Source organism: Erpetoichthys calabaricus, chromosome 8, assembly GCF_900747795.2.
Source record: "Erpetoichthys calabaricus chromosome 8, fErpCal1.3, whole genome shotgun sequence".
Classification (NCBI taxonomy): Eukaryota; Metazoa; Chordata; class Cladistia; order Polypteriformes; family Polypteridae; genus Erpetoichthys; species Erpetoichthys calabaricus.
The window spans coordinates 136,693,552-136,720,369 of NC_041401.2; the positions used below are offsets into that span (position 1 = coordinate 136,693,552).

Here is a 26,818-nt window from a genome sequence, read left to right on the forward strand (position 1 = left end):
CAACTGTCATTTCAATGTAAACAGCAGGACTGCAGTCCTCAGCTCCATTCTATCAATTATAAAGTGTATGTAAAGAAATTTAATGCAACAATGTAGTATGCAACTCTAGGGTAAATGTGCAATTATAAGTAACCATGCTGTGACATCATTCAACTTCCAAAATTTTCCCAGTAAACATGTCATTCAAAATTCTATGAAGTACAGTATTAAAACATCCTGCACTGAAAACCAGCCATGCCCTGCAAACTTTGAAAAAGAGACCATACAACTGAGAATATCTGAAACATTTTAATTACAGTGTGAACTGTGAATTACAATATTAGTACTGTTAAAAAGAAAGCATGTTCTTTCTTCTTAACTCACAACAAGGCTTCAATGTTTGCAGTTCTTGAGAAAGAAAATGTCCTTTTAAATTAATGAATAAACAATATTAGAAGATGGGGTAAATCTGAGATCTGTACATAAAAGACTGAGGGCAAGCCATGCAGTTATTTAATTTCCTGGGCTGACCAAGCAGATTATAACTGTGGAAAATTCAAAATTGGGGCTTAAAGTTTCCTTTTAAGGCTCCCTGTCCATGCATTTTGGAAGCCTTGAAAAGAATGCACTTAAAAACAGCATTACCACAGATAAAAATTAGCATAAAGTAAATAAAAATAAAAATAAAAACACATTTAATGTAGAAAAATCAAAGTAGGCTGCAGTTGATTTCATAACTTAATGTTTGAGGGTATGTTTGTAACTGGAAAAAGGGGAAAAAAAACCCAAAACAACAGCAACAATTGGTTTATGTTACCTACTCACCCTAAGGAAACTATCACCCACTTTAGCCATAAAGTTGTGACATTGCTAAGAATTAAAGCCCTGAGATGTAGTCTGGAGCTGGAGTGGAACTGGCTACATAAGAAAACCAGTAAAGTCCAGTTCAGCTCTTACAAATTTACAATTTTTTCTTTACAAAACATTGCTCATTCATTCCTACTGGTATAAACTGATTGCTGGAAAACAGAATAAATGTCTACTGTAAAGATTACCGATACCACCCCCCCACCCAAAATAAAAAAACAAAACAAAAATTCAAAGAATACAAACAAATTCATTAATAAATATAACCCCATGATGTTCTTTTATGATCCCTTCCTTAAATGCACAGTCTCTTTCACAGTTGGTCAATATCCTTGAAGACCGTTGTAAACCTTCTGTATGGATGTCTGCTTCAACAGGTTTCTGATGCCTAAAATGAGAATGACGTAGAATGCAAATAAAAAAGGTCAGTTATACGTTCTTAAAGATATCAAATCCATTGCTGCACTGACATCTTTAGATGTACAAATTATTAAAATGGACTAATCAGAAAATACAGGTACCCAATGTAAGAACTGAATAAGCAACTATATGTAGCAATAAAGATTACTAAACTGTTCAAAGAATCAACTGCTGTATATTGTTATATACTGTATGCAAATAAAGTGAATTTTCATTATTTGCAAGGTAAAAACCACCACAGGGAACCTATATGATCTATAAGGCTATGCTGGGTACCCCATACTGGTAACTCTCATAGTGTGTGCGTATTTCTTCACTTGAACTGTTTTTTTTTTATTATTATTATCGAATATGCTTGCAAATCCAGGTCAAGAGATGAAATGCATTCTGGGTAAAAGCAGTGTCCACCTTTGTCATCAGCAGTCTGAGATCCAACCGGAAACTACTAGCTTTTTAAACTACTCCGTAAGAAAGAAAACAAATCAGAAAGTGACCTTTGTTTACAGTCTGTTAAGCAGGATTGAGTAATGTGTGCATACACGGGTGTGGGGGATTCCTCAGAAGATAATGAAACAACACATGAACCACACAAATAATATGAAGTTTATAAGCCTCCATAATATAAAAACTACAGGCTTTTATTCCAATACAATTATTTCAAAATATGTTTAAATTGAATATCTTTTCCCCCTCAAAAACAGAGGTATTTTTGTCACAAGATCACATTTTTATTTGGTTAAACAAACACAAGAATAAAAAGTTGCCGTTATTAACCTTTAAAATTATTGGATCCCCTGTGTTTAGTACTTGGTCCAGCTAAGCATTTTTGTACAGTGTTTAAAAAGTTTAAAATGCAACACATTAGTATTTATTTTGCAATTGATCTTTTAACTAATTAAAAATGTTTAGTTTTCAAAATCTAGCCTATATTTATTATACGTAAGGAATGAAAAAGTGCTTTAAAGCATGTGCAAGTCAATTACTCATGGTGCTTCTTTATAGCAAAACATTCAAACAATTAAAAGTGTCTTTGAGTTGCATACAGACTTACAAATAAATTAACTGAGAAGATTGTCTCTCGTAATTTATATTGTGAAATCCTCTTATATAATACGCTACCATGGCTGTCCGTTTGTCTGTCCGAGATTTTAAATCACCTGTAGCTCTCAAACCCTTTGACCTATTGACTAGAAATTGGGTAAACATATACTACGTGACCTCTACTGTCCGCTTTCGGGGTGATTATTTTTATTACTCTTTTTATTTTATTGTAGAATCAACTCTCAGCAGCGGGCAGCAGGGCAGCTGTGCGGCGCATGTGTACAGGCACCATTCTCATCCCTACCACCTTCGCCGTCATTTCCCTTACTTCTTCATATCTTAACTCATTCTTGAGGCAGATTGAAGACTTAAATGCCAGCTTAAGTGAAAAATTAAGAAAAATGTACTATTATAACAGAAAAACTGACTTAATCAGTTTTAATGGGAAAAGATGCCGATGGAAGAAGAGAAGAAGCGGGCCGCTAGGGTGGTGAAAAGAAGAGCTGCTCAGGAAGCAGCAAGCACATCAACCTCTGAGCAAACCAATGCTAAATGTAGAGAGAAAGAGAATGAAAACTATGAATGCTCAAGTCTAATGTATTCACTGCACGCTGCCATTACTGGTAAGTAAATAATGCAGATGTGCATTTTTAGTGAACACATTTATTCTGAATTAGATTTATTTTTTCACTAGACCAACTCCTAAGGTATAAAAGCAGTTGTATTTAATCTTGTAATTAGTCATTTTTGAAGACTAATTATTAAATCATCAGAGCTTAGAACAAACTCTTCCAAAAAAAATAAAATGACTACGTGCTAAGCCAGCACATTTGTCAGGAAGACCTTCAGCATTCACACTCGGCAGAATTTTATTCTATCCATTTCCACTGAAGTGAATAGTAATCAGACCTGTATCCATCAACATACCTTGCCTTTGCTCTTCAGTGAGATGCTCTTTTGGAAATTCCACATCAAATGTGATGATGAGAGATCCACGAATATTGTTGTTATCAAAGTTTGGCAGCCCCTCTCCTTTCTTCCACAATTTAGCTCCTGGTTTTGTGATTTTGTCTCTTACTATGTGCACCTAAAAACAAGCAAATTTTGCAAGATTAAAGGCTGAATAAGAAATGGATCCAAACTTTCACAAATATACTATAAACTTAATTTTTATCAATGACATTCAAATTCATGTGAGCTAGATTCTTACACATGAGCAAGAGGGTAACTATTGTGCCAAGGCAAAGCAGGGTGACCTTGCTTGCTTCACTAGCAGCTTGAAGATGACCAAGAAAAACCAAAAAAAAAAAGCCACGCACATATCTTTTTTATATGATGAACTTCAACTTCACTATCACTAGGCAAAAGACTAGATGACATAATAAATAATGGGAAGACTAATGAAAATGTATTGTAACCATTAGCAGTTAATGTAAACATGTACAGTATGCTTTAGTAATATGGAAACCGACATCTGCCCAAGGCTCACTAGGATAAAAATGCAGCCTCTCATAAACATCAGAAAATTTACAGTCACAATCCAGGGTATAAAAAAAGGAGCAAATAGCCATGCCCATCTTCCCATATCTGCTGTATGCTCTCTTGGGAATGCATCCTTTTATATTTAACTGTTTTAACTCATGAAGCTTATCTCTCTACAACATTGTTTTAGATCTATATTGCTTAAGCCTGAACATTTAATACGACCATACTTCAGTGATATTTAGGCTCCTGTCTGTCAATGCTCTGTCCCAATTAGGGTGATAAGCAAGTGTCTAAAAGTGCCCTTTCATGCCAAGAGGTGTGTCTGTGAGTGAGCTTACAGGGTGAAGAGGCCCCTTGGTGAACCAAAGGCCACATAGATGTTTCTGTAGTAAGTGGACCAGCTCTTAGGGGAAACAGTAAGAGTAGACCTTGACTTCCTTATACCCAATTAAAGTACAAAGACAGAAGTTTATTTTGGCTTTTTACAGAAGCTCTTTAAATAAAAATTTGTTAAAAAAAAAGAAAAACTGTGAGAAATACAAAGTTTTTGTGGCTTCCACAATAATACAATATCAAACATTTCCTTCCAGTTTGCTAGTGCAGACATACAAATGCCTCCTGTAAAATGGAAAGCAAAAATGTTACTAGAAACTAGAGAGCCACTACAGCTAGTTTTCATTTTATTTAAATTTATTTTAAATTAGGAAAGGTTACTTTCAAAAATTGACTGGCTTTATAAATACTAGTTTTATAAATTTAACTAATTTCATATTTTCTTTTAAATCTGACATTTACAAAGCAGACATGGGTGCAAAGCCCAAAACAAGACCCCATTTACATACAAATATTAATAAATATCAGCAGGAAAATATCAATGAAAAGTGTGCAGCATTTTTGGATTGACACAAGAAAACAAATATCTTGAAGTTGCAGAATAGTTAAATGAACATTTTCTCATCTTTTCTTTCCTAGAGAAATGCCTATAAATGCGAGAAATCTGCACTTTATTTACCTATCAGCATTTTTCTAAACTAGATTAAAAGCCTATGGCAAGAATTCAATTTTTCATAAGTAAGTAGAACAATGAAATTTCCATTTAGCACTTTCAGAACTAAGTCTGAAAAAATGTAAATTCACAAGAAATTATGCAAATCAGAAAATGAACAAAGCACTATTATATTTTGAAATTCTATTATTTTCCTGCCTATGTACATTGCTACAATGCCCTCTGAATGAGAGTAGAAAGATGTGGTTTATTGTAGGCATTAGTTTGAAAAACAAATTGTAAAGTGGTGACATGAACCACTGAAAGAAACGGTTCTTTCGTTTTATCCCAAGAAATTCTGAATGTTCTATTTTTGCCATAATTTAAGTTAATTTGGCATTTCTTAATGTGCCAAAACATGAAAATGAAAGTGAAGTCATTGCTCCTCTTTAGTATTCAGTGTTGTTTGCACCTGTGTATGCACTACTCATTATTAATTACCAACATTTAAATACTTTAAAGGGAGCAAACTACAGAAAAGGGGAAATTAAAAAGAAAGCGGCAAAAGAAATATAATCAATAAAGGCCAGAAGAGTAAAATATTTAATCATTTCTTAGAAATATCTGTATGCCAGACAATTAAACAGTGAGAGTAATAGTAAGAATGATGCACGGTTTGTGCAGTTGGTTGGTGTAAAAACCTGCAGCCATGATAGTCACCTAGGCCTGAAGGTGATAACCACTCATTTAAATCTTTAGGGGACATTGCTTCATCCTCAGTTCTTTGCCATGGTCTTTTATTTTTTTAAATCTAATGTCCAGCAATAGAAGTCAGTCTTGTGCTGTGGTGGTCACAGATTTTCAAATGACAAACAAAGCATTGTATCAAAGGGTCAAATTATTGCGGTTAGCATTGTTCCATTTTAATACTACGTGGCATTATTATGTGTTTTAACCAGTGATAAAGAAACCCAGTCTACATTTATCACTTTAAGCCAGACTTACTGCTGCGGATATCTCACAAATTATACATGCGGTATACCTAAAGGAAGGTGGTATCACAAAGTACCCACATTCACATCAAAGCATAGTGGATGTAAACGGAGAAGTATCCATTGTCTTTAACAAAACACCAGTTACAAGAGAAGCCTTGCAGATATTTCAGTACCTTTTTATTCATAGGCTCCTAAAGCCTACTTATTATGTTGTCTAAATTTGGACTAACTCTTCTCCAAATTATCATGTGGTATAGACCATGTTACATTTTGTATTCTGTCTCAAATTAAAAAATAAATAATCTGGGATTAGATAACATTTATCTAAGAGTAAGTTGGTGCTTACATATGTAAACTGTTAATGCACAATTTTCTAGAGATTACTGCACTTTGGGTAAATTCCTAAGAACTGAAAGCAAGCAGCTGTTGTCCCATTACAGAAAAAAGGTCATTGTATCCAACTAACAATAGGCAGTAAGTTTAACATACAGTATACCACTGGCAAATTAATGGAAACAATTATTAAAGACTGAAAAACACATATCAGGTATAAGTGTACAGAGTCAACACAGTTTTAGATGGGGAGATCATTTTCACTTGTATATTCAAATTCTATGATGAAACAACAAAAGCATTTTACCCGAGAAGCATATATAATCTTAATACATAATTCGCCTGCCTCCTCACTCACTCACACACTCACGTCCGTCCGAAGCCGAATGCACAGTTGCCTTCTGCGCAGCTGCCCGAAAAACCTTACGAGACCGGCATCCAATCCCAACATCGCGGCAGGCGGCGGATTTACAGCCTCAAAAATTCAAAGTGAAAGGCGACTTCGATTAACGATCTAGAGGCCTGAAAGGCGATTTCAACTACAGCTCGAGGCCTTATTATGCATTCTGATTCAATTACGCATTCATTCAATACACCTATATCAGGTTTGTGGTGCTTATACTTATTACTATTACATATTGTACTGGAACATTCATCATTCAATATTATACTATAGGCCTGGAAAATTCATCACCTAACAGTACAAGCCTGTACAGTCAGTGGTGTAGCGTAGTGGGGGCGGCCCGCCCCGCGCGGCACTTTTAGGGGGTGGCAAAATTTCACAATAAATAATAATAATATCTTGTAAAAATTTGAACCATACCTAAATAAGGGGGCGGCGGAATTTTCCTCCGCCCCGGGCGGCTGACACCCACGCTACGCCACTGTGTACAGTAATGTGTAAAGCGGACTACAATCATTACAAAACAACTTCTTCGTTACTTATCATTTGTTCTTCATACACTGCTGACACAAACTCGTGCCCATTTCATCTTACGTTGTCGAAACGGGCTCTTTGTCTAGTAATATAATATTTACCTTCATTTTCAAATAAAGCTTTTCATAAGATGATATAACAGGCTAGTGACTGGGAGTTCAATATGCACTATTTGGATGGTCAAGTACAGAAAGTAATGGGTTATTTTGTGATCAGTGTTATGACAGCTGCTCTTTTTTATTTAAATAAAATGATCTAAACAGAAATCTAACTAGCAAGTTCCTTCAAAGTTGGTTCCATTTTCTGAAAACACTAAACTAGGTGGAATAGTAGATCCCCAAGGGTCAGCACAATTGCTGCAGTTGGACCTGGGCAGTATTAAGATTTTAGCAGATAATGGGTGGATGACAGTTAAAGTAAAAGTGTTAGATCTGAATACACAAAGTGCTTTGGGGGGTTTGGCTAGAACTTGAAAGTACACCTTTAAAAGAAGATCTTAAGAATCTTGGTAGACCTGTCTCTGTCCATATACAAGGTACAGCAGTTATTAAAATGGCCAGTAGAAGTTTGGGTGCAATGTGCCAAGTACAAATCCAAAGAGGTTATGCTTTAGCTATGAAAATCCTAGCTTGTTAAGAGTTATGGTCTCCATATTACAAAAAAAAAACCCCAAACATATAAATACATAAATAAACAAACAAACAAACAGCTTTAGAGAAGGTCCAGTGAGGAATAATATTTCTCTGTCATATGAGCTATGAAAAATGACTTGAAAACAAACAAAAATCTTTTCAGTTTTAGCAATCGAGAGTTAAGAAGACATGTTCAAAATTACGAAAAGCCAAAAGACAGTAGATTCCAGCAGTTATCTTAAAATGAACTCTTGAACAAGAAAGCAAGGCATAAATGGAGGGTGGTTAAATGTTAATTTTTACAAAAATGTTAAATTTTTCTTCAGTCAGAGAAACATAGAATGTGTATATGTGCACACGCATAACAAGGTTAAGGTGAATAACCCAGCTAAGGTACAAACCTGGGGCCTCATGTATAAAGCCGTGCGTAGAACTCACACTATAACATGGCGTAAGCACAAAAGCGGGAATGTGCGTACGCACAGAAAAATCCAGATGCAGGAATCTGTGTGTACGCAAACTTTCACGTTCTTCCACTACATAAATCCCGATCAGCGTGAAAAGTAACACACGTGCACGCGCCTTGTGTCCCACCCCAACTCCATCCAGAATTATGGCTCTTTGAATATACAAATCGATATAAATAGCCTTCTGTGAAAAGACAATGGGAAAAGCACGGGGGAAAATATAAGAATTTCAGCGAATACCAAGTGGAGGCAAAGGAAAAATATACTATTTGTTGGTTTAAACAGTGGTATAATCAACAAAGGAAAGCTGATCGAGTGACATAGTGTCGGAGAAACTCAAAAGCTCAAGTTCACAAAGTCGCACAGTGCCGAAATAAAAAAGAAGTTGTCACATATCAAAGTCGGCGTGAAAAGGCGACTTGTAGCGGACTGCCTGAGTGTCATATGAAAGCTTATTAGGGTACAGAGAAAAAAAATAGGCACACAGTGGGGAAAAAGCACGAAATGTCAACTTTAATCTCGAAATTTCCACTTTAATCATGTAGTTTATTTTGTCATAGCAAAATACCCACGCTTCACAGCGGAGAAGTAGTGTGTTAAAGAGGTTATGAAAAAGTAAAGGAAATATTTTAAAAATAACGTAACATGATTGTCAATGTACCCTAGGTTCTTGTCTATAAGCCGGACTCGTGTATAAGCCGGAGACCAAAAATCATACGAATTTTTAAAATAAAATCTTCTCATAGATAAGCCGGACTCATGGATAAGCCGAACGTACTATAACCTATAACTAATAGAAGGGAGGGAGGTCAGTGGTCTCACTCGCACCCATTTAATTTCTTTAAGGGGGGAGAGAGTGTGAGATATTGGCGTCTCTCTCACTCCCCGCATGGCGCGGTTGGAGCGGCCGGAGCGCGTTCTTTCTGCTCTGGGCGTCGCCGAGTCAACACGCGCGCGTAGCGGTCATTTAAATTGTGATTTTATATGTAAGCATATTTAAATATATATCGCGGATTTTTTGCTGGTTCGCGGATTTCTGCGGACAGTGGGTCTTTTAATTTCTGGTACATGCTTCCTCAGTTGGTATGCCCAGTTGATTTCATACAAGGGACGCTACTGGCAGATGGCTGAGAAGCTAGATTGCTTACTTTTCTCTCTCTCTTGCGCTGACTATCTGTGATCCTGACGTATGGGGATTGAGCGGGGGGGCTGTTCGCACACCTAGACGATACGGACGCTCGTCTAAAAAATGCTGAAAGATTATCTTCACGTTGCTATCTTTTGTAAAGCTGATTCCTGAAACGACATGCTGCACAGTGCTTCGCATACTTAAAAGCTCAAAGGGCACGTATGATTTTTGACTGAAAAACAAACTCTGTCTCTCTCTATCTCTCTCTCTGCTCCTGACGGAGGGGGTGTGAGCTGCCCGCCTTCAACAGCTTTGTGCCGCGGTGCTTCGCATACCTAAAAGCCAAACAGCACCATTGATTTGTTTGCTGGAGATTGTTTTCTCTATCTATGTGACATTCTGTGCTCCTGACACACACTCCTTTGAAGAGGAAGATATGTTTGCATTCTTTTAATTGTGAGACAGAACTGTCATCTCTGTCTTGTCATTGGAGCACAGTTTAAACTTTTGAAAAAGAGACAAATGTTTGTTTGCAGTGTTTGAATAACGTTCCTGTCTCTCTACAACCTCCTGTGTTTCTGCGCAAATCTGTGACCCAAGCATGACAATATAAAAATAACCATATAAACATATGGTTTCTATTTCGCGGGTGGCTCTGGAACGCAACCCCCGCGATGGAGGAGGGATTACTGTATAAGCCGGACTTATGTATAAGCCGATATTCTATTTTTTCAATTTCACAACTTTTTTCCTTAGATAAGCCGCGGCTTATAGACAAGAACTTAGGGTAATTGTGTTGTCATTGTTATGACTGTTGCTGTCATATATATATATACATACACACATATATCATATATATACATACATCAAAACATTACCTGCATTCTCCCAGTATGTGCACTGTAACACCCGGGGAAATAAGACTATTGATTTACTTTATGCAAACGTTAAAGACGCATACAGCGCCACCCCCGCTGCCTGCGCTTGGGAAAGCAGATCATAACCTGGTTCTGCTTCAGCCTCACTATAAACCAAAAGTTAGAGTCCTACCTGTAACCACACGATCATTCAGGAAGTGGACTCCGGAAGCTGAGAATACTCTGAGAGAATGTTTTGGAAATACAGACTGGGATATCCTGCAGGGATCTCATAGTGAGAACATTGAGGAAGTTGTTGACTGCACTACTGACTACATCAACTTCTGTATGGACATTGTAGTTCCAGTAAGAACAGTACGCTGCTATGCTAACAACAAGCCATGGATTACAAGTGACATCAAGGGCCTTTTGAATCAGAAGAAAAGGGCTTTTAAAGACGGTGATCAGCATGAGCTCAAGCGCGTGCAGAAGGAACTCCGAGTCCAACTCAGGGCGGCGAAGGAGCAGTACAGGAGAAAGCTGGAGCAGAAGTTGCAGAATAACAGCATGAAGGAAGTGTGGGATGGGATGAAGATCATCACTGGCTGCAGCTCGAAGCGGGGTACCACCATTGAGAGAGACGTGAAGAGAGCAAAACCAAATGAACAACTTTTTTAACAGGTTTGACCCACCCTAACCCACTCTCACTCTCACCTCGGAGTACTGCACCCTCCACACATCCTTCTGCTGATACCAGCATAGGAAAGACATCCCCACCCATAATTACAACAGCGCAAGTGAGCAGAGAGCTGAGGAGACTTCGTGCCAGCAAAGCAGCGGGTCCAGATGGAGTATCGCCACGACTGCTGAAGGTCTGTGCATCGGAGCTGGGGGGCCCTCTACAGCGCATCTTCAACCTTAGCCTGGAACAGGGGAGAGTCCCGAGGCTTTGGAAAACATCTTGTATCACCCCAGTCCCAAAGGTATCACGTCCTAGTGAGCTGAATGACTTTCGGCCTGTTGCTCTGACATCACATGTGATGAAGACCATGGAGAGGCTGCTGCTTCACCACCTTAGGCCACAGGCTCAACACGCCCTTGACCCTCTGCAGTTTGCATATCAGGAGAAGGTGGGAGCGGAAGATGCCATCATCTATATGCTACACCGATCCCTCTCTCACTTGGACAGAGGCAGTGGTGCTGTAAGAATTATGTTTCTAGACTTCTCTAGCGCCTTCAACACAATCCAACCTCTGCTCCTTAGGGACAAGCTGACAGAGATGGGATTAGATTCATACCTAGTGGCATGGATCGTGGACTATCTTAAAGACAGACCTCAGTATGTGCGTCTTGGGAATTGCACGTCTGACATTGTGGTCAGCAACACAGGAGCGCCACAAGGGACTTGTACTTTCTCCGGTCCTGTTCAGCCTATATACATCGGACTTCCAATACAACTCGGAGTCCTGCCATGTGCAAAAGTTCGCTGATGACACTGCTATCGTGGGCTGTATCAGGAATGGGCTGGAGGAGGAGTATAGGGACCTAATCAATGACTTTGTTAAATGGTCCGACTCAAACCACCTACACCTGAACACCAGCAAAACCAAGGAGCTGGTGGTGGATTTTAGGAGGCCCAGACCCCTCATAGACCCAGTGATCATCAAAGGTGACTGTGTGCAGATGGTGCAGACCTATAAATATCTGGAGTGCAGCTGGATGATAAATTAGACTGGACTGCCAATACTGATGCGATGTGCAAGAAAGGACAAAGCCGGTTATACTTCCTTAGAAGGCTGGCTTCCTTCAACATCTGCAATAAGATGCTGCAGATGTTCTATCAGACAGTTGTGGCGAGCGCCCTCTTCTACGCAGTGGTGTGCTGGGGAGGCAGCATTAAGAGGAAAGACGCCTCACGCCTGGACAAACTGGTGAGGAAGGCAGGCTCTATTGTTGGCATGGAGCTGGACAGTTTAACATCTGTGGCAGAGCGAAGGGCGCTCAGCAGGCTCCTATCAATTATGGAGAATCCACTGCATCCACTAAATAATGTCATCTCCAGACAGAAGAGCAGCTTCAGTGACAGACTGCTGTCACTGTCCTGCTCCACAGACAGATTGAGGAGATCGTTCCTCCCCCAAACTATGCGACTCTTTAATTCCACCAGGGGGGGTAAACGTTAATATTTAACATTATACATAGTTATTGTCTGTTTTTTTCACCTGTATTATTATCATTCTTTAATTTAATATTATTTATTGTATCAGTGTGCTGCTGGTGAAGAATGTGAATTTACCATTGGGATTAATAAAGTATCTATCTATCTATCTATCAATCATATATATATATATATATATATATATATATATATATATATATATATATATATATATACACATACATACATACACACATACATATACACACATACATGCACTTACATAACATAGAAATCAATATAAACAACATTAACATCATTATCATATGAGAATATGAAGTAATATATAAGAAGCACATTTTCATATAAATATAAATTATTAAACAGTAAAATCTTCTTCTATAATTTGCTACCGTGGCTATTCGTTTGTCTGTCCAGGATTTTAAATCACCTGTAGCTCGCAAAACCGTTTCACCTATTGACTTGAAAATCTGGTACACATATAGTACGTCACGTCTGCTATCCGCTTTATGGGTGATGATTGTATTACTCTTTTTATCTTTATTTTATTTTATTGTAGAATCAACTCCTCTCTGCGCACACCAGGGCGGCCGTGGGCGGATGCGTATAGTGTATTCACTCCATGTTATCGTGCATTGCGCTGTCACTGGTATTTTGATAAAAGAATTTGAACAACATATAAGAAGCGTATAAATTATTAAACAGTAAAACATTAACGTTTAAGAAGTAAAGTTACATTGAGTACTACTGCAGTGCCTTCGGGTATACCTCATATTTTCTTTGCCCATTACATGCTTAAATGTATACATTTTTTTGGTGTACCTACCAGAGAACACGTGACATATAACCGACCGTGGGAGAAGCATGGATTTTAAACACGCGTTGAGTTCATCTGCTGGTCTCCTTCGTGGAATAACTGGTAATATTTGACTAAAATCTACAGCGAGTAAAACGACATTATCTCTTTTTTTTTTTTTTATGATCTCTGAGATCTTGCTTTTTTCAGTTCAAGGTTTCATAAGCTCTTTTATGTTCCATGGTGTACTTATCCCAAACCATCATCTTTGAATGTTGCAAGACTTTCGCCTTGTATGTAGATTGGGGTAATTACATTCATTGCATTCCTAGTCTGAATCACAATCTGATTGTATGGGTGGTTACCTGGCAGGTAACGCTTATGCTTGGTCATTAAGTCGTCTAACATCGGCTACGTGCCCTCTTTTAATTGCGAGAAGTAGATATATATAGCCAAATTCTCGCGCTTTGTTGCGGCGAAGTACTGCTTTTAATTTTTTATTAAGAAGAAAAGAAAACCTTTTTAAACGGATCGAAAATATACCAATAACAATTTGTTAAGGATCTGTTTTTTTGTGAAGCTCCGTTTTCACAGCTGTTGCGCTACGGCGTGTGTTTCGTTTATTTGACAGTATGTAGATGGTGGTAATTACATTCATGGCATTCGTTTTCTGAATCACAATCTGATTGTACTAGGGGGGCTCCGCCCCCTGCTCGCTTCGCTCGCCAACCCCTGGTGTTGGGAAATTACAAAGAGCGTGATGTGAATGAGATATAGCATAGTGTGAAGGTGTAGATGACGCAGATAGGAAGCAAACAATAAAGTGTTTGGCACAGTGTAAAGGTTTATTGGAAAATTTCTTTGTAAACAACATTAGTAGTAAAGATGGTGTCTCGTCCTTGACGTGAAAGTCGAACTTGTGAGAAGGCCACATAAAGTTGTCCATGTCCAAAAACGGGCTCAGATAGGTACATGCCAACCTTGTCCATGGTTTGTCCTTGTGATTTGTTGATGGTCATGGCAAAGGCAGGTTTAATGGGGAATTGTTTCCGTTTAAGTGTAAAAGGTAATTCCAGGTCAGAACTTGCAAGGTCAATTCTAGGAATTAGAACAGTATTGTTAGCATGTGATCTTGTAAGAACTGTTGCTTGAATAACATTGTGTGTGATGGTGTAGACGCTGGGTTAATAGTGTTCAAATATTGTAAGGGGAAATTAAGATGATCATTGTCGTCATCAGAGTCAACTTTGTCAGAGCTTAGAAAGAGGTGTGCCTCTCCAGGAAGTAATGAAATGACCTGGTTATTAATGTGATCAACATTAATATGTTTTGGACATAATATTGTTCGTTGTGTTAAAAGGGGTATTTGGTGTAATGAGACCGCTGTTCCAAATATCTCCGTAAGTAAGTCGTCGCAGATAAAGGGTTGAGGAATTGTAATAATATCTGGGTGAAGTACATCTGTATTGGTGAGTGTACTATCTCCCAGTTGTAATAACCAATTGTTATATTCGGGATCTGGAAATCGCATGTTTTGTACCAATTGTATCTTTTGAAAGCAATGCCAATTGTCTGCGTAACATTTTTTGTTCCGCGGTTTTAGAAGCGTGTTGTAGGCGCCGACGTTTCTTTTTTTTTTTGATGCGGGTTCGTGTTTGTGGTCCCGTTACTCGAGCCGTCTCGTTCTGTACCCGTGATCGTGAATTTATGACTTGTTTGATCTTTATCGTTAGGAATATGGATAAGTAATAAGGAGGATCGCACTCACTTTTAATATGCGGACTGTTCGTTTCTTCGTATTAGCACCAATCAGGTCTCGCGCCTGTATATGTATTGTAGTCCGGTCTCTTGTTGTTTATGTATGACGTCGTCGACGTATTTTAAGGTGGACTGAACAATAGCTGAACGCATGGCATGTGGAGCAATAGCTAAGCACTGTCTAAAATCTCCTCCTAATAAAAGTACCTTTCCTCTAAAGGGTAATAAGGAGGATCGCACTCACTGTTAATATGCGGACTGTTCGTTTCTTCGTATTAACACCAATCAGGTCTCGCGCCTGTATATGTATTGTAGTCCGGTCTCTTGTTGTTTATGTATGACGTTGTCGGCGTATTTTAAGGTGGACTGAACAATAGCTGAACGCATGACATGTGGAGCAATAGCTAAGCACTGTGTAAAATCTCCTCCTAATAAAAAGTACCTTTCCTCTAAAGGGAATATTATTATTCATCAACGCAATGCCAATTGTCCGCATATTTTAAGGTGGACTGAACAATAGCTGAGCGCATTGGATGTGGAGCAATAGTTAAGCACTGTCTAAAATCTCGAGCCGTATCATTCTGTAGATATGCAGGATATGAATGTAAAGGAGGCAGTGTAATTTGACCCTTTTGACAACAACATGGAAATTCATTACTTGTATTGCCAGTTGTTTGTTCAGGGAAGTTAAGTGAATGACAATGATTGCAAATGACATTCATTAATCCAATGAATTTTCATGAATAGTGGACTCCTTATTGAACGCGTTGTCAGCTAACTGGCGCAATCGTTTAGCAGGTGTCTGTCGTTGATGTCCTTGATGTGTATCTTTTGCTTGTGCCGTTTGAGAGGCGCGTCGTTGTATGTGCAGTATTTGGGACGTGCTATTCTGGAGCTGTAATCGATTTGCCTGTGCTGTGTGAGAAGCCCGTTGCAGTTTACGGCGTTCATTGTTTGTATTGAGCCTTGCCCGTTTTTGTATGTTTAATATGAAGCCTTTTCTGTGGTTGAACGGTTAATAGTGCATCAGTGTAATGAGATCGATCTATGCTGCATAATTTGAACGTGTTCAGATGACGTATGTTTAATACGGACGGTTCGTTCAGTATTGGGGCTTTGTGTCTCATTTCTTATTTATGTTAGTGTGGTCGTGGGTCTGAATCCTCCTTTTTGTGTATGTTTCATGTGCAATGGGTTTGTGTGGCGCTCGCGTCTGACTTCTTTTTTTTTGTGTGCAAGGGGCGCGTTGCCTCACTTTTTTTATCTCTGTTAGTGGAGGGGGTGTTTGTGTGTCGTGGGTCTGAATCCTCTTTTTGTGTGTGCGTACCGTTTCGTGTGCTATGTGGCGCTTGCGTCTGACTCCTTTCTTTTTGGTGTTCTAGGGGCGCGTCGCCTCATTTCTTATTTCAGTTACTGGAGGGGGGCTTTGTGTGTCGTGGGTCTCAATCCTCTTCTTTGTGTGTGTTCCGTTTTGTGTGTCATGGGCTTCATGCGGCACTGGCATCTGACTCCTTTTTCCGTTGCTTGGAGGGGGGGGTTTTGTGGGGGCGCCTGCGCAGTACGTCTTTTGCGTCCACGGCCCATGGCCGGATGTCCCTGCGTCCATCCGGTTTACCATTCTCGTTTAGTAATATGGATGGGTGGTTACCTGCCAGGTCACGCTTATGGTTTGTCAGCAAGTCGCCTTACATCCGCCACGTGCCCTCTTTCTGTTCCCAGAAGCAGATCATAGAATGGTTTTAATAGTTAACTTTCAAATAATGCAAAGAGTATGCGACATGTGTTTCTCCCTAATTCTGGGCTCATCAGGCGTACACACTCACTGCATCCCCTCTCGGGAATCGAATCTCTACCATCAGCGCCAGAGGTGAAACCCCTAACGTTGCGCTACGGCGTGTGGTTCGTTTATACCTTGTGTCTTCTCATTAAACTTTTATCTCGCGAATATGTTATTGCAATTCGCAGCGGGAGCGTTTCTATAAACTTAATTTAAACTTACGTTTTACACCATGCTTTTTTCCCTTATGAAGATGCTTGTATGCTTCACTCGCTTGCTTCTTATTGTTTCGCTCCCTTCTCAATTGTTTAATGAATTTTTTGTTCTTCGCTGTTTGCGGCTCCTCCTTCATTTCTCCCTACTGCGTTCACAGTCTTTTCACGTGATTACGTGGGAGGCGTGATGACGTGACACTCAACTCCTCCTCCCACGGCCATCGAGCTGCCGTCCATTACAGTATATTGTGAAAAAAGAGGTTCCAGTTATGACCATTACGCGTTGAATTTCGAATGAAACCTGCCTAACTTTTGTAAGTAAGCTGTAAGGAATCAGCCTGCCAAATTTCAGCCTTCCACCTACACGGGAAGTTGCAGAATTAGTGATGAGTCAGTCAGTCAGTGAGAGCTTTGCCTTTTATTAATTAGTATAGATTAACTCTTTTAGGGCTAATTTTTTTTTTTTTCTTTTCTCCCAGGGCTGAATATTTTTCCAAAAACTAACATTTTTTAAAAAAGAACACAAAGCAATTGTTTAACATATCAAATCAACAAAAAATATTTACTTTTGACAAATGTTACTGTCTTGCATGTTGTATGAGCCTGCATACTCTATGATTTCACATACATATCACATACATTTTACACAGCAAAGTCTGATCTCGCTCAAAGCAGCCAATTTCAGTCATTGCCACATTGCACTCCTTACAATATGTGTTGCTTTGGTGCCTATTTTTCAATTGTCTGTTGCTGCACTTTCTAACATATATTGTTAGTGTGTACTGTAGAGAGACAAGTCACCCATTTGCCATCGTGCCATGCCACTGCCACCAAGTTTTCTGCCTGCATGAAAAACCGTATTGTCACCTCTTTTCATCTTCTGAAACTTTATGAACTTTATGTATGGCATTATAGCCTGGCTCACCCCATGGGATTTGCTTCTGTTTATTACAGAAGTGAATAAAACTTTGCAGCAGCACGTACCTAAGCCACCAGGGGACAAAACACGTTTGGACCAATGCTCCCTGAAGTTATATCACCAGTTCTGTCCCATCTCTATTTGTAATGCCACAGCGCGCTTCATCTCGTCTTTCGTGTGGGTTTCCACTTTGAAAAATGAGAATGCGATGCAAACGCAGCCCGCGATTCAAAAAAAATCTCTGCCTACCTGTTTGTCTCGTCTGACAGTAGCTGAAAAGCAGCATCAGGAGAGAGCAGCCTGAAGTACAGCAGCTGGTGATCTGTCGTGTCCAACAGCAAGCCATGCCGTCTTGTAAACTCCGGTAGCCAGATCAATGTCTGTGTATTTATCCCATGCGAACCTTGCCGTAGATGCATCGGCTGCGCGAAGGCACTCAACTGGCAGCAGATCCGCTTGCGCGGCATCGGCTGGTGTCTGATCAGCTGATGCCTGCTTCTAACTCTCTTGCTCGATCTCCTGATCACTGCCAATAAAGTCCGATTCTGAAAAATCAAGAGTCCGACTCCGCGATAATGCGCAAAACATTGTCTGCCGAGTGTTTTCTTTTCTGCACTTGCTTCGCTGCCTTTTCACATGTCGGTGCCATCTTGCCTTTGTTTACATTCGCAACTCACGCACACGCAATGTTTATTTGCAGAGTCAACAAGTCTAGCATTCCTCCAAGCACAGAGGGAATGCCTGTGACGTGACAGTGAGATTTGTCGCCATTAACAGCTGATTGTCGCCCCCTATCCCTGGATGTCGACTTTTGTCGACATTCGCCTTCAACCCCTCCTGTCGACAAAAGTCGACATCCGCCCTAAAAGAGTTAAAGTAGAACATCATAAACTTCATCTTAAAATCGTTTATTTTACTAGTTTCTCAAGTAGCACGTTAAATGCTTTGTTCTGTGTTTGATCTTCTATGTGCTCTGTGTGTGTGAATCACTACGTGCTTCTGTTCTTTCTCTTTCTCCAACAGGACACAGAATCCATTACATTCATGATATTACAGCTCTCTGAATAATTAAAATACTGAGATGTATACGTGGTATCTTTTTCTTGATGATAGGAATGAAAGCATTTTATTAAACATGGGAACACGGTGGCGCAGTGATTGTTCATATCTCACGCAAAAGGTTTGCTGTGCCATGTGCGACCTTCGATGAAATAATTTATTACAGAAGTACTGTCTTTTTCAAACGTACTAACCTCCAATTCCTGTCCTTACTTTTCTTTCTCCAAATACCCAATCGCCACACAATCAGCCCTGTAATGGACGTTAAGCCATCTGTAAGCTTAGAACGGCGATTCTTCAAAACTTTTACATGTTTAATTATTCTCTCCGTCTATCCTTCCAGTGTCGCATCAGCACCAGCAATAATACAGCGCAAGGCAGGAGGTATCCCTGAACAGGCTAGCGCTGCAGCACCGTGTCCTCACATGTTTAATTATTAACAATACAGATTATATTTGATTGGATTGGATGATAAATTAGACTGGACTGCCAATACTGATGCGCTGTGCAAGAAAGGACAGAGCCGGTTATACTACCTTAGAAGGCTGGCGTCCTTCAACATCTGCAATAAGATGCCTGCAGATGTTCTATCAGACAGTTGTGGCGAGCGCCCTCTTCTACGCAGTGGTGTGCTGGGGAGGCAGCATTAAGAGAAAGACGCCTCACGCCTGGACAAACTGGTGAGGAAGGCAAGCTCTATTGTTGGCATGGAGCTGGACAGTTTAACATCTGTGGCAGAGCGAAGGGCGCTCAGCAGGCTCCTATCAATTATGGAGAATCCACTGCATCCACTAAATAGTATCATCTCCAGACAGAAGAGCAGCTTCAGCGACAGACTGCTGTCACGTCCTGCTCCACTGACAGATTGAGGAGCTCGTTCCTCCCCCAAACTATGCGACTCTTTAATTCCATCCGGGGGGGTAAACGTTAACATTTAACATTATACATAGTTATTGTCTGTTTTTCACCTGCTTTATTATCATTCTTTAATTTAATATTATTTATTGTATCAGTATGCTGCTGCTGAAGAATGTGAATTTCCCACTGGGATTAATAAAGTATCTATCTATCTATCTATTTAAATGAAGTTACAGTTTTATCTGTATACTATAAGCAACATATTTTGCTGCATTTCATCTTAAAAATGATATCGTCATCATACGCGCTTTATAAAGTGGCGCAGGTTGTGCAATATTATAACTGCAGTGCAAGTTTACAGTGGGGTAATTGTACTTATAAGTACGAACAGTTCTACAAGGAGCACTTGATGGACTGATTGAGTGCGTTTATAGTTCTTGGGATGAAACTGTTTCTGAAACGCGAGGTCCGTACAGGAAAGGCTTTGACGCGTTTTGCCGTGGCTGAGGTAGTGTATGCTTGAAACTATGTACCGATAATTCTCTTTCCGATCAGCTGCTGCTGTGATTCCCCACTCAGATACAGTGATATAAATACTCCAAGTGGTGCAGTGAGAGTAATATGGAAAAAGATGATCCGCTGTGGCAACCCTTAACGGGAGCAGCTGAAAGAAGAAGAAGATGCAGTGAGCGTAACACCGCTAAAGCAGTTATGGTATTTGGAATACAGTAATCCCTCACCTATCGTGGGGGTTACGTTCCAGAGCCCCCCGCGATAGGTGAAAATCCGCGAAGTAGCGACCTATATTTATTTTATTATTTATACATATTTTAAGGTTTTATAAACCCTTCCCACACTCTTATAAACCTTTCTCACTCTCTTGTTAACCTTTCCCACGCTCTTATAAACACTTCCTATGCTCTTAAACACTTTCTGCATTCTTAAACACCGCAGACCAACACTGCACACTGCACGCAGTGATCAGACGTCAATGTGTCTGCACTCGCTTTGTGAAGGGAGGCAGCTGAACTCTGAGCAGAGCAGAAATGGACTTTGTGCTGCTTCTGCCAAAATGCCTGCTTGTTGCTCTGCGCGTTCGGAAGGAGGAGGAGGAGTGGGGGTGTGTGAGGGCTGAACGCACGTTCGCTCAAACCCCCCTCCCCGGAGGCGCAGTACGCTCCTGCCACTTCGCATTGTCAAGGTGGTGGGGAGCTGAATGAACGCTAAGGAGAAGTGGACTTTGTGCTGGCTTTGTGCTGCTTGTCGCTCTGCGTGTCAATAATTTAAAAGCCTGTACATCACCAGTTTTCCTGTCTCACTGTCTTGTCTTGCGTGAAGTTAAAATGTTTTATAATAGTGAGATGTTACTCATATCCTTAGCCCGACATCCACATATCATATGTGTTAACAAAGTGTGTTTTATAAGTTTACATGTGTTTAAAGCATGTGGGATGGGTATTTTAAGGCTTAAACTATAAAAATGTTTATTTATATGGTCTTTCTATATCGCGGATTTTCTCCTGTTGCTGATGGGTCTGGAACATAACTTCCGCGATAGGCGGGCAATCACTTGTATTTAAAAACCTGCGAAGTCGTGAATCCGCGAAAAGTGAACCGCGAAGTAGCGAGGGATTACTGTACTAAGGCTATTCTCTGAACCACTATATTGCTACAGGTTAATTACAATCAGATGCATTACACTAATAAACAATATGCAGTTAATTTCAGTGTATTTATAAAGCCGCTTCAGGAATGTGGGTCTAAGAAAGAAAGGGTAACCACACAGGAACAGTAGCACTGCTTTGATGCTGGGTGCCGCCAGTCTGCAAAACCGAGCGGAGAAATTGTGTACGCCAGGGTATGAGGTACCGTGGAAATGTGCGTGGCTTTACGCCAAGTTTAGGTTTTATACATTGCGATTTGAGTGTGGAAACGTTCGTACGCAACATTTCTGTGCGTACGCACCGTTTATACATGAGGCCCCTGGTGTTTTCAAAATCTTCATTTATGTAGGCAAATAATCTTTTTGTGTTCCACTTTGTCAAAATGCACTGATATCATTAAATTGCTCAAAAAAAAAAAAAAGTCAAACACCATCACTGGCCACTGTGAATCTGAAAATTTGATAATGTTCTTGTATTTCATAAATATGTTTAGTCAAATTTGCCACTTTAGTTATAGGTTGAGGTTCCTGTTACCAATATGTACACAGCACACTCTTCTTCTGCTTGGCTATGCGCCTGAGCCCTACAAAGGACCTAGTATGTGTGCTTTTTGCCTTTTACCCAGTGATACTGGAATAACTACAACGCAGGTATTTTTACTTCAAAAACTATTGCGTTATGTTACTTTAAAAAGTAATCGTACGACTTAATGCACATTATTTTTAACATGTTACCGTATTGCTCTAAAGATTGTGTTGTGGAGTTTAGCATTGTATGTTCAGCTCATCAACACGAATGTAGGTTTTTCTGAAACATTCAGACAGATTATTTCAGCTGAAGAAACAATGCCATCGACCAAAAATTTGCCTCTGGAAATGTATGTTGTGAGTGCTTCTACCTGTGATTACTAAAAGCCCGTGCAAAGCAAATACATACACAGGCCAACAGATTGCAATGGACATGTGCAGACTACAAAATCCTAACAGTAACCCAGTTATGAGTTCACATGGCCACATAATCATTTATTTGCAGAGAAATCTACCTCTGTTGACCAGGTTTCTCAGACGCCAATAATCAGATTTCTCTAACTAGAATAAGTGTTTACATTACATTTTAGAAATCGGGTTTCTGTGGAAAACCGGGTGATTGAAATGCATGTAAACACATTGACAGATGTGTGTGATAAGTTAATAAGTAAATTCATAGATAGTAGTACTTTGGTGTTCTCCAAAACAGGACTGGATGATACTTTACAAAATTTAGATGAATCGGGAGCTATGTGGGACAGAACAGCCTATTCTCATTAAAATTATTCTCATGAAAAATATACAAATTCACAGAAATGTAAACATGAATTATTTGAACTATCTAATAGTTCCAAAAATAATCCACACTTTTTTCAGGAGACCAATGTTAAATGTGTTATTATGCTTTATTGACCCAACATTTCTCCCAATTCATCCACACCGCTGGTTACACCCTCACAGTACAAATAATAGGATTTAAAACCAAACGGCAAAGACATCTGCTACAATTTATGTGTGAATTCTATTAAATACCTTATGTCCATCGAGATGAGCAATATCCATTTCAAAGCCCACTAAAGCCTCAACTAATGAGATGGTGACATTAGTATAAAGATCATCTCCTCTTCTTTCAAAAATTGGATGCCTGCAAAAAAAAGAATCAGTTTTTTAATTTAATCACCAGAATGTTTATATAATCTAGCACAATGCAAAACCAACCCATTTAGGAGAGTAAAAGTAAGAAACCTACAAGAATCATGTATGCGACCATTAATCTGAACAAAAGACAAGATCATACTAAAAGATTAAATCAATGCATTAGCAATGATTTTTTACCTTACAGAACCAGTTATTACTTCCACTCCAAGGCATGCAAAATAACCAAATGCAGCTCTTAAAACACCCAGGATAAAGAAAACTACGGGATGTGGGGCTTTACCAGTTAGATTCTTAACTCTAAGAAGATTTAGCTACCAACATTAGATATGCCAGCCTTTCATTCATAGCCACTAAATTAAACCATTTTTGAAGCATAAAATATTCTTGTTACATCTGCATGGGAGGCTGTTCATATGGTTTGTTTTTATCATTGCGTAAATTATTCCAATGGATAGGTAACATGTCTTTCTCCTTTCTTTCATTTGGTGCAACAAACAATATTTTTTTCTCCTTCATCTTGACTTCTGAATGGCATACAACACGAGTCTTACTCTGCTAAAATGAATACTTGTTTCCACTACATTTTGTAATGTATATTTCTATGTATTCATTGCATTCGTAGACTGAGTCTCGACAACCTGAATTGTGTGGGTGGTTACCTACCAGGTAACGCTTGTGGTTTAAAAGAACCACATGCCGTGGCGCAGCGTAAAGGTGCTTAGTCTCTGACGCTGACGTCCGAGGTTCGATTCCTCGAGAGGGGAGCAGTAAAGTGTGTACGCCTGATGAGCCCAAATGAGGGCGAAACATGTGTTGTGTACTCTTTGCATTATTTGACAGTACATCTTGCCTGAAGAAGGGGCCTGAGTTGCCGCGAAAGCTTGCATATTGTAATCTTTTTAGTTAGCCAATAAAAGGTGTCATTTTGCTTGGCTTTTCTCTACATTATTTGACAGTAAACTAGGTAGCATTTCTATGTATGTACGACATGGTGTTATCGCAATCATTGTTGCATGTTATTTTGTGTTTTATTTTACCTAAACATACTGTATACCTTTACAATTTATACTGTAACTAAAAATGCACTATACAACAATATAATGAATTAGACTAAATCAATAATGAATTTACTGCACAACTTTAGATTTAAATGGAATGATTGGTTATGGGAAAACCCATCATGTTAATCACGTTTACTCTTTTGGAACAGATATGAAACTGGCCCTTAAAGCATGCTTACAAGGTTTCGTTTCCTTAGCCCCAAAAAATTCAAACCCAAATGTAAGGAAAGCAAATGAAAGCTCAAACAATTAATTAATTAATTTACAAGATGTAGGTTGACAGAAGAAGTGAGAGGCTGAATTAATAGTTATTTTGACATTTTTACAACTGAATAACAATATATTTAAGAAAACCATTTTCTCTTCTATATGTAGAATACTTCTAAATTATTTATAGCATGCCATATATGGGCAGTATGTAAAAGTTACAGATTTTTGGTTTTGTTCAGTTATTCACACTTTACATATAAACTGGCACTTAGTCTAGAAAAGTGGAGTTACATTTGGTAACTTAAATACTGTCAGCATATTGCATTACACTTACATATGCTGACTCAGTACACTATATATGACAAATGGATAATCAGAAATATCTTTTATCATCTGTTTTCACAACTGAATCAACACAATCCCCTTCAATAAACAAGTCGGGAGGAGGAAGACGAAGCTTCCTGGGAGAGGAGTGGAGACGGCAGACTGAGATAGAGAAGAACAAAGGACTGTGCTTTGTTGTACTGTACTGTGCAGTGGGGAGCAAAGAGAAAGGGCTCCACCATTGTAATACATGTGTATGCTGGAAAGAACTTGTGTCTCGCATCTGTGTCAGGTAGGGTGGCTGTTACATCCCTTGCTGGTCCACAATCAATCAATTAATAAATCAATAAATAAATAAATAAATACATAAAATTTATACATATTTCTATAAATAAATGAGAGTGAGAATATAATATTACTGTTTAAACAAATGTTTCTTACTTCATTACTTTTATTCTGAAGCGTAGATCTCCAGGCTCTCCATCAATATGTGGTTCTCCTGCAAGTCAAATATAAACCAATCACTAGACCTAACACATAACAATTAACCTGACAGATCAAACAGCTATTAGGATTTCAAATTAAATTTTGAAACTTGCTTCATCACATTCGGTATTATTTAAACAAAAGCACATAATTTCTTAAGCAGTATGTTTCACTTTGCAAGTACACAGCTTCTAATACAGAAAAGGGGAATGAAGTATTACTAATTAACTCAATTGCATATGTACGGACTACAATTTCAACAAAAAAAAACCCCACAGGGGTTTGAAATCGGTAACCAAATATTATAATTGTTATAATCATAATTATTTACACACCACCAACAAAACTAAACAAAAACCTTACCAAAATACAATAGTTATGGCTTTTGACTATTTTTTTCTAAAATGAGAGGAAAATTTAGACTGTGTTCATGTACTGCAGTGCTCCGCAACCGGTGTGCCACGGCACACTGGTGTGCCTTGAGCGGATACAGGTGTGACGCGGTCAAATAAGACAATTTTCTAACTAAATAAATATTTCAACGGTCCTCCTTATAAACACAATAACGAGAATACGTGCTATGAAATATTCGCGTAAATAGCCTTTTAAAGGTTTCATAATTTTATGTCATTTCTCTGAAATAATAAATCCCGTTGCCTGGCGCCTGTCGCCTACGACGTAGGCCCTACGTAGTCACCAGACAACTCCGTAGTATGCTTTGATAAGCAGAGCGCTCCGTGCCCTCACCTAGATTCAATTCAAGCCAACGTATTAGTCGTGCTACGTCGCATTCACTCATGTTGCGACAGTAGTTATCATTCATTACTATTAGTTGTGTTGCTGAATTGTGTATGGTTAACATTCTTCGTGTGATTCATATTTAGTTTTATACCCCTTTAAATATGGATACATTTTTACGTGGAAAAGATTCGTCTTCACGTACAGATGATGAAGAACCTAGCACAAATGTTGCAAAAAAAACCAAAGAAGATTGTGAAAATGAAGTACAACGAAGACTACATTCGATATGGATTCTCGTGGTGTGGTGACGAAACGGCTCCAAATCCACAATGCATCATTTGCGGCGATCAGCTATCAAACGAGGCAATGGCACCCAGTAAACTAAATCGCCATCTAAATTCAAACCATCCCAGTTAGGCCAAAAAAGACAAACAACTCTTGTGTTAATTAAAAATGATAAGCGGTCATGCTTAAAAGATCTTGACCAAGAACTTCGGGTTGCGCTGTCAAATATTGAGCCAAATATAAAACTTTTGTGTTCATTGAAACAAGCGCAGGTATCACATTAATCAGTCATTATGTTATAATAATTATTAAGATTGCATAAAAGCTGGAGATCATGTTGTCCGGGGTGCTGAAAAATTTGACGCCCCAAAGCTGAAAGAAATTTTTTTTGCGCCTCCTCAAGGAACAAAAAAAAAAAAAAAAAAGGAACCTACCATAGTTTGGACGCCCCTAAATAGCTGGCGCTCGGAGCGGAACGCCCCTATCCCATACCCCCCCAGTAGCTACGCCACTGCTATATATTTTACCTTTTGACGTGCCGCGGAAATTCTAGGAAGAACTTTGGTGTGTCGTAGGTGAGAAAAGGTTGCGGAGCACTGATGTACTGCACCAATACATTAAAGGAAGCAACTTTCAAGATTGTCAAAAGTAACAAGAACATACAGTTTTACTAG

The 26,818-nt window shown here is 39.1% G+C and overlaps 1 protein-coding gene across 1 annotated transcript in view; it reads right to left on the reverse strand.

The window, feature by feature from the left end:
- Positions 1-273: 273 nt before the first annotated feature.
- The window catches only part of dnajb11 (DnaJ heat shock protein family (Hsp40) member B11), a 38,354-nt gene continuing 11,809 nt past the window's right edge, over positions 274-26,818 (reverse strand). The window contains exons 7-10 of the mRNA XM_028807514.2: positions 25,074-25,131; positions 22,912-23,023; positions 3,235-3,394; positions 274-1,234 (exon numbers count right to left, since the gene is read on the reverse strand). Of these exons, the coding sequence (XP_028663347.1) occupies positions 1,170-1,234; positions 3,235-3,394; positions 22,912-23,023; positions 25,074-25,131 (395 nt within the window). The 3' untranslated portion in view covers positions 274-1,169. The remainder of the gene's footprint in view (positions 1,235-3,234; positions 3,395-22,911; positions 23,024-25,073; positions 25,132-26,818) is intronic.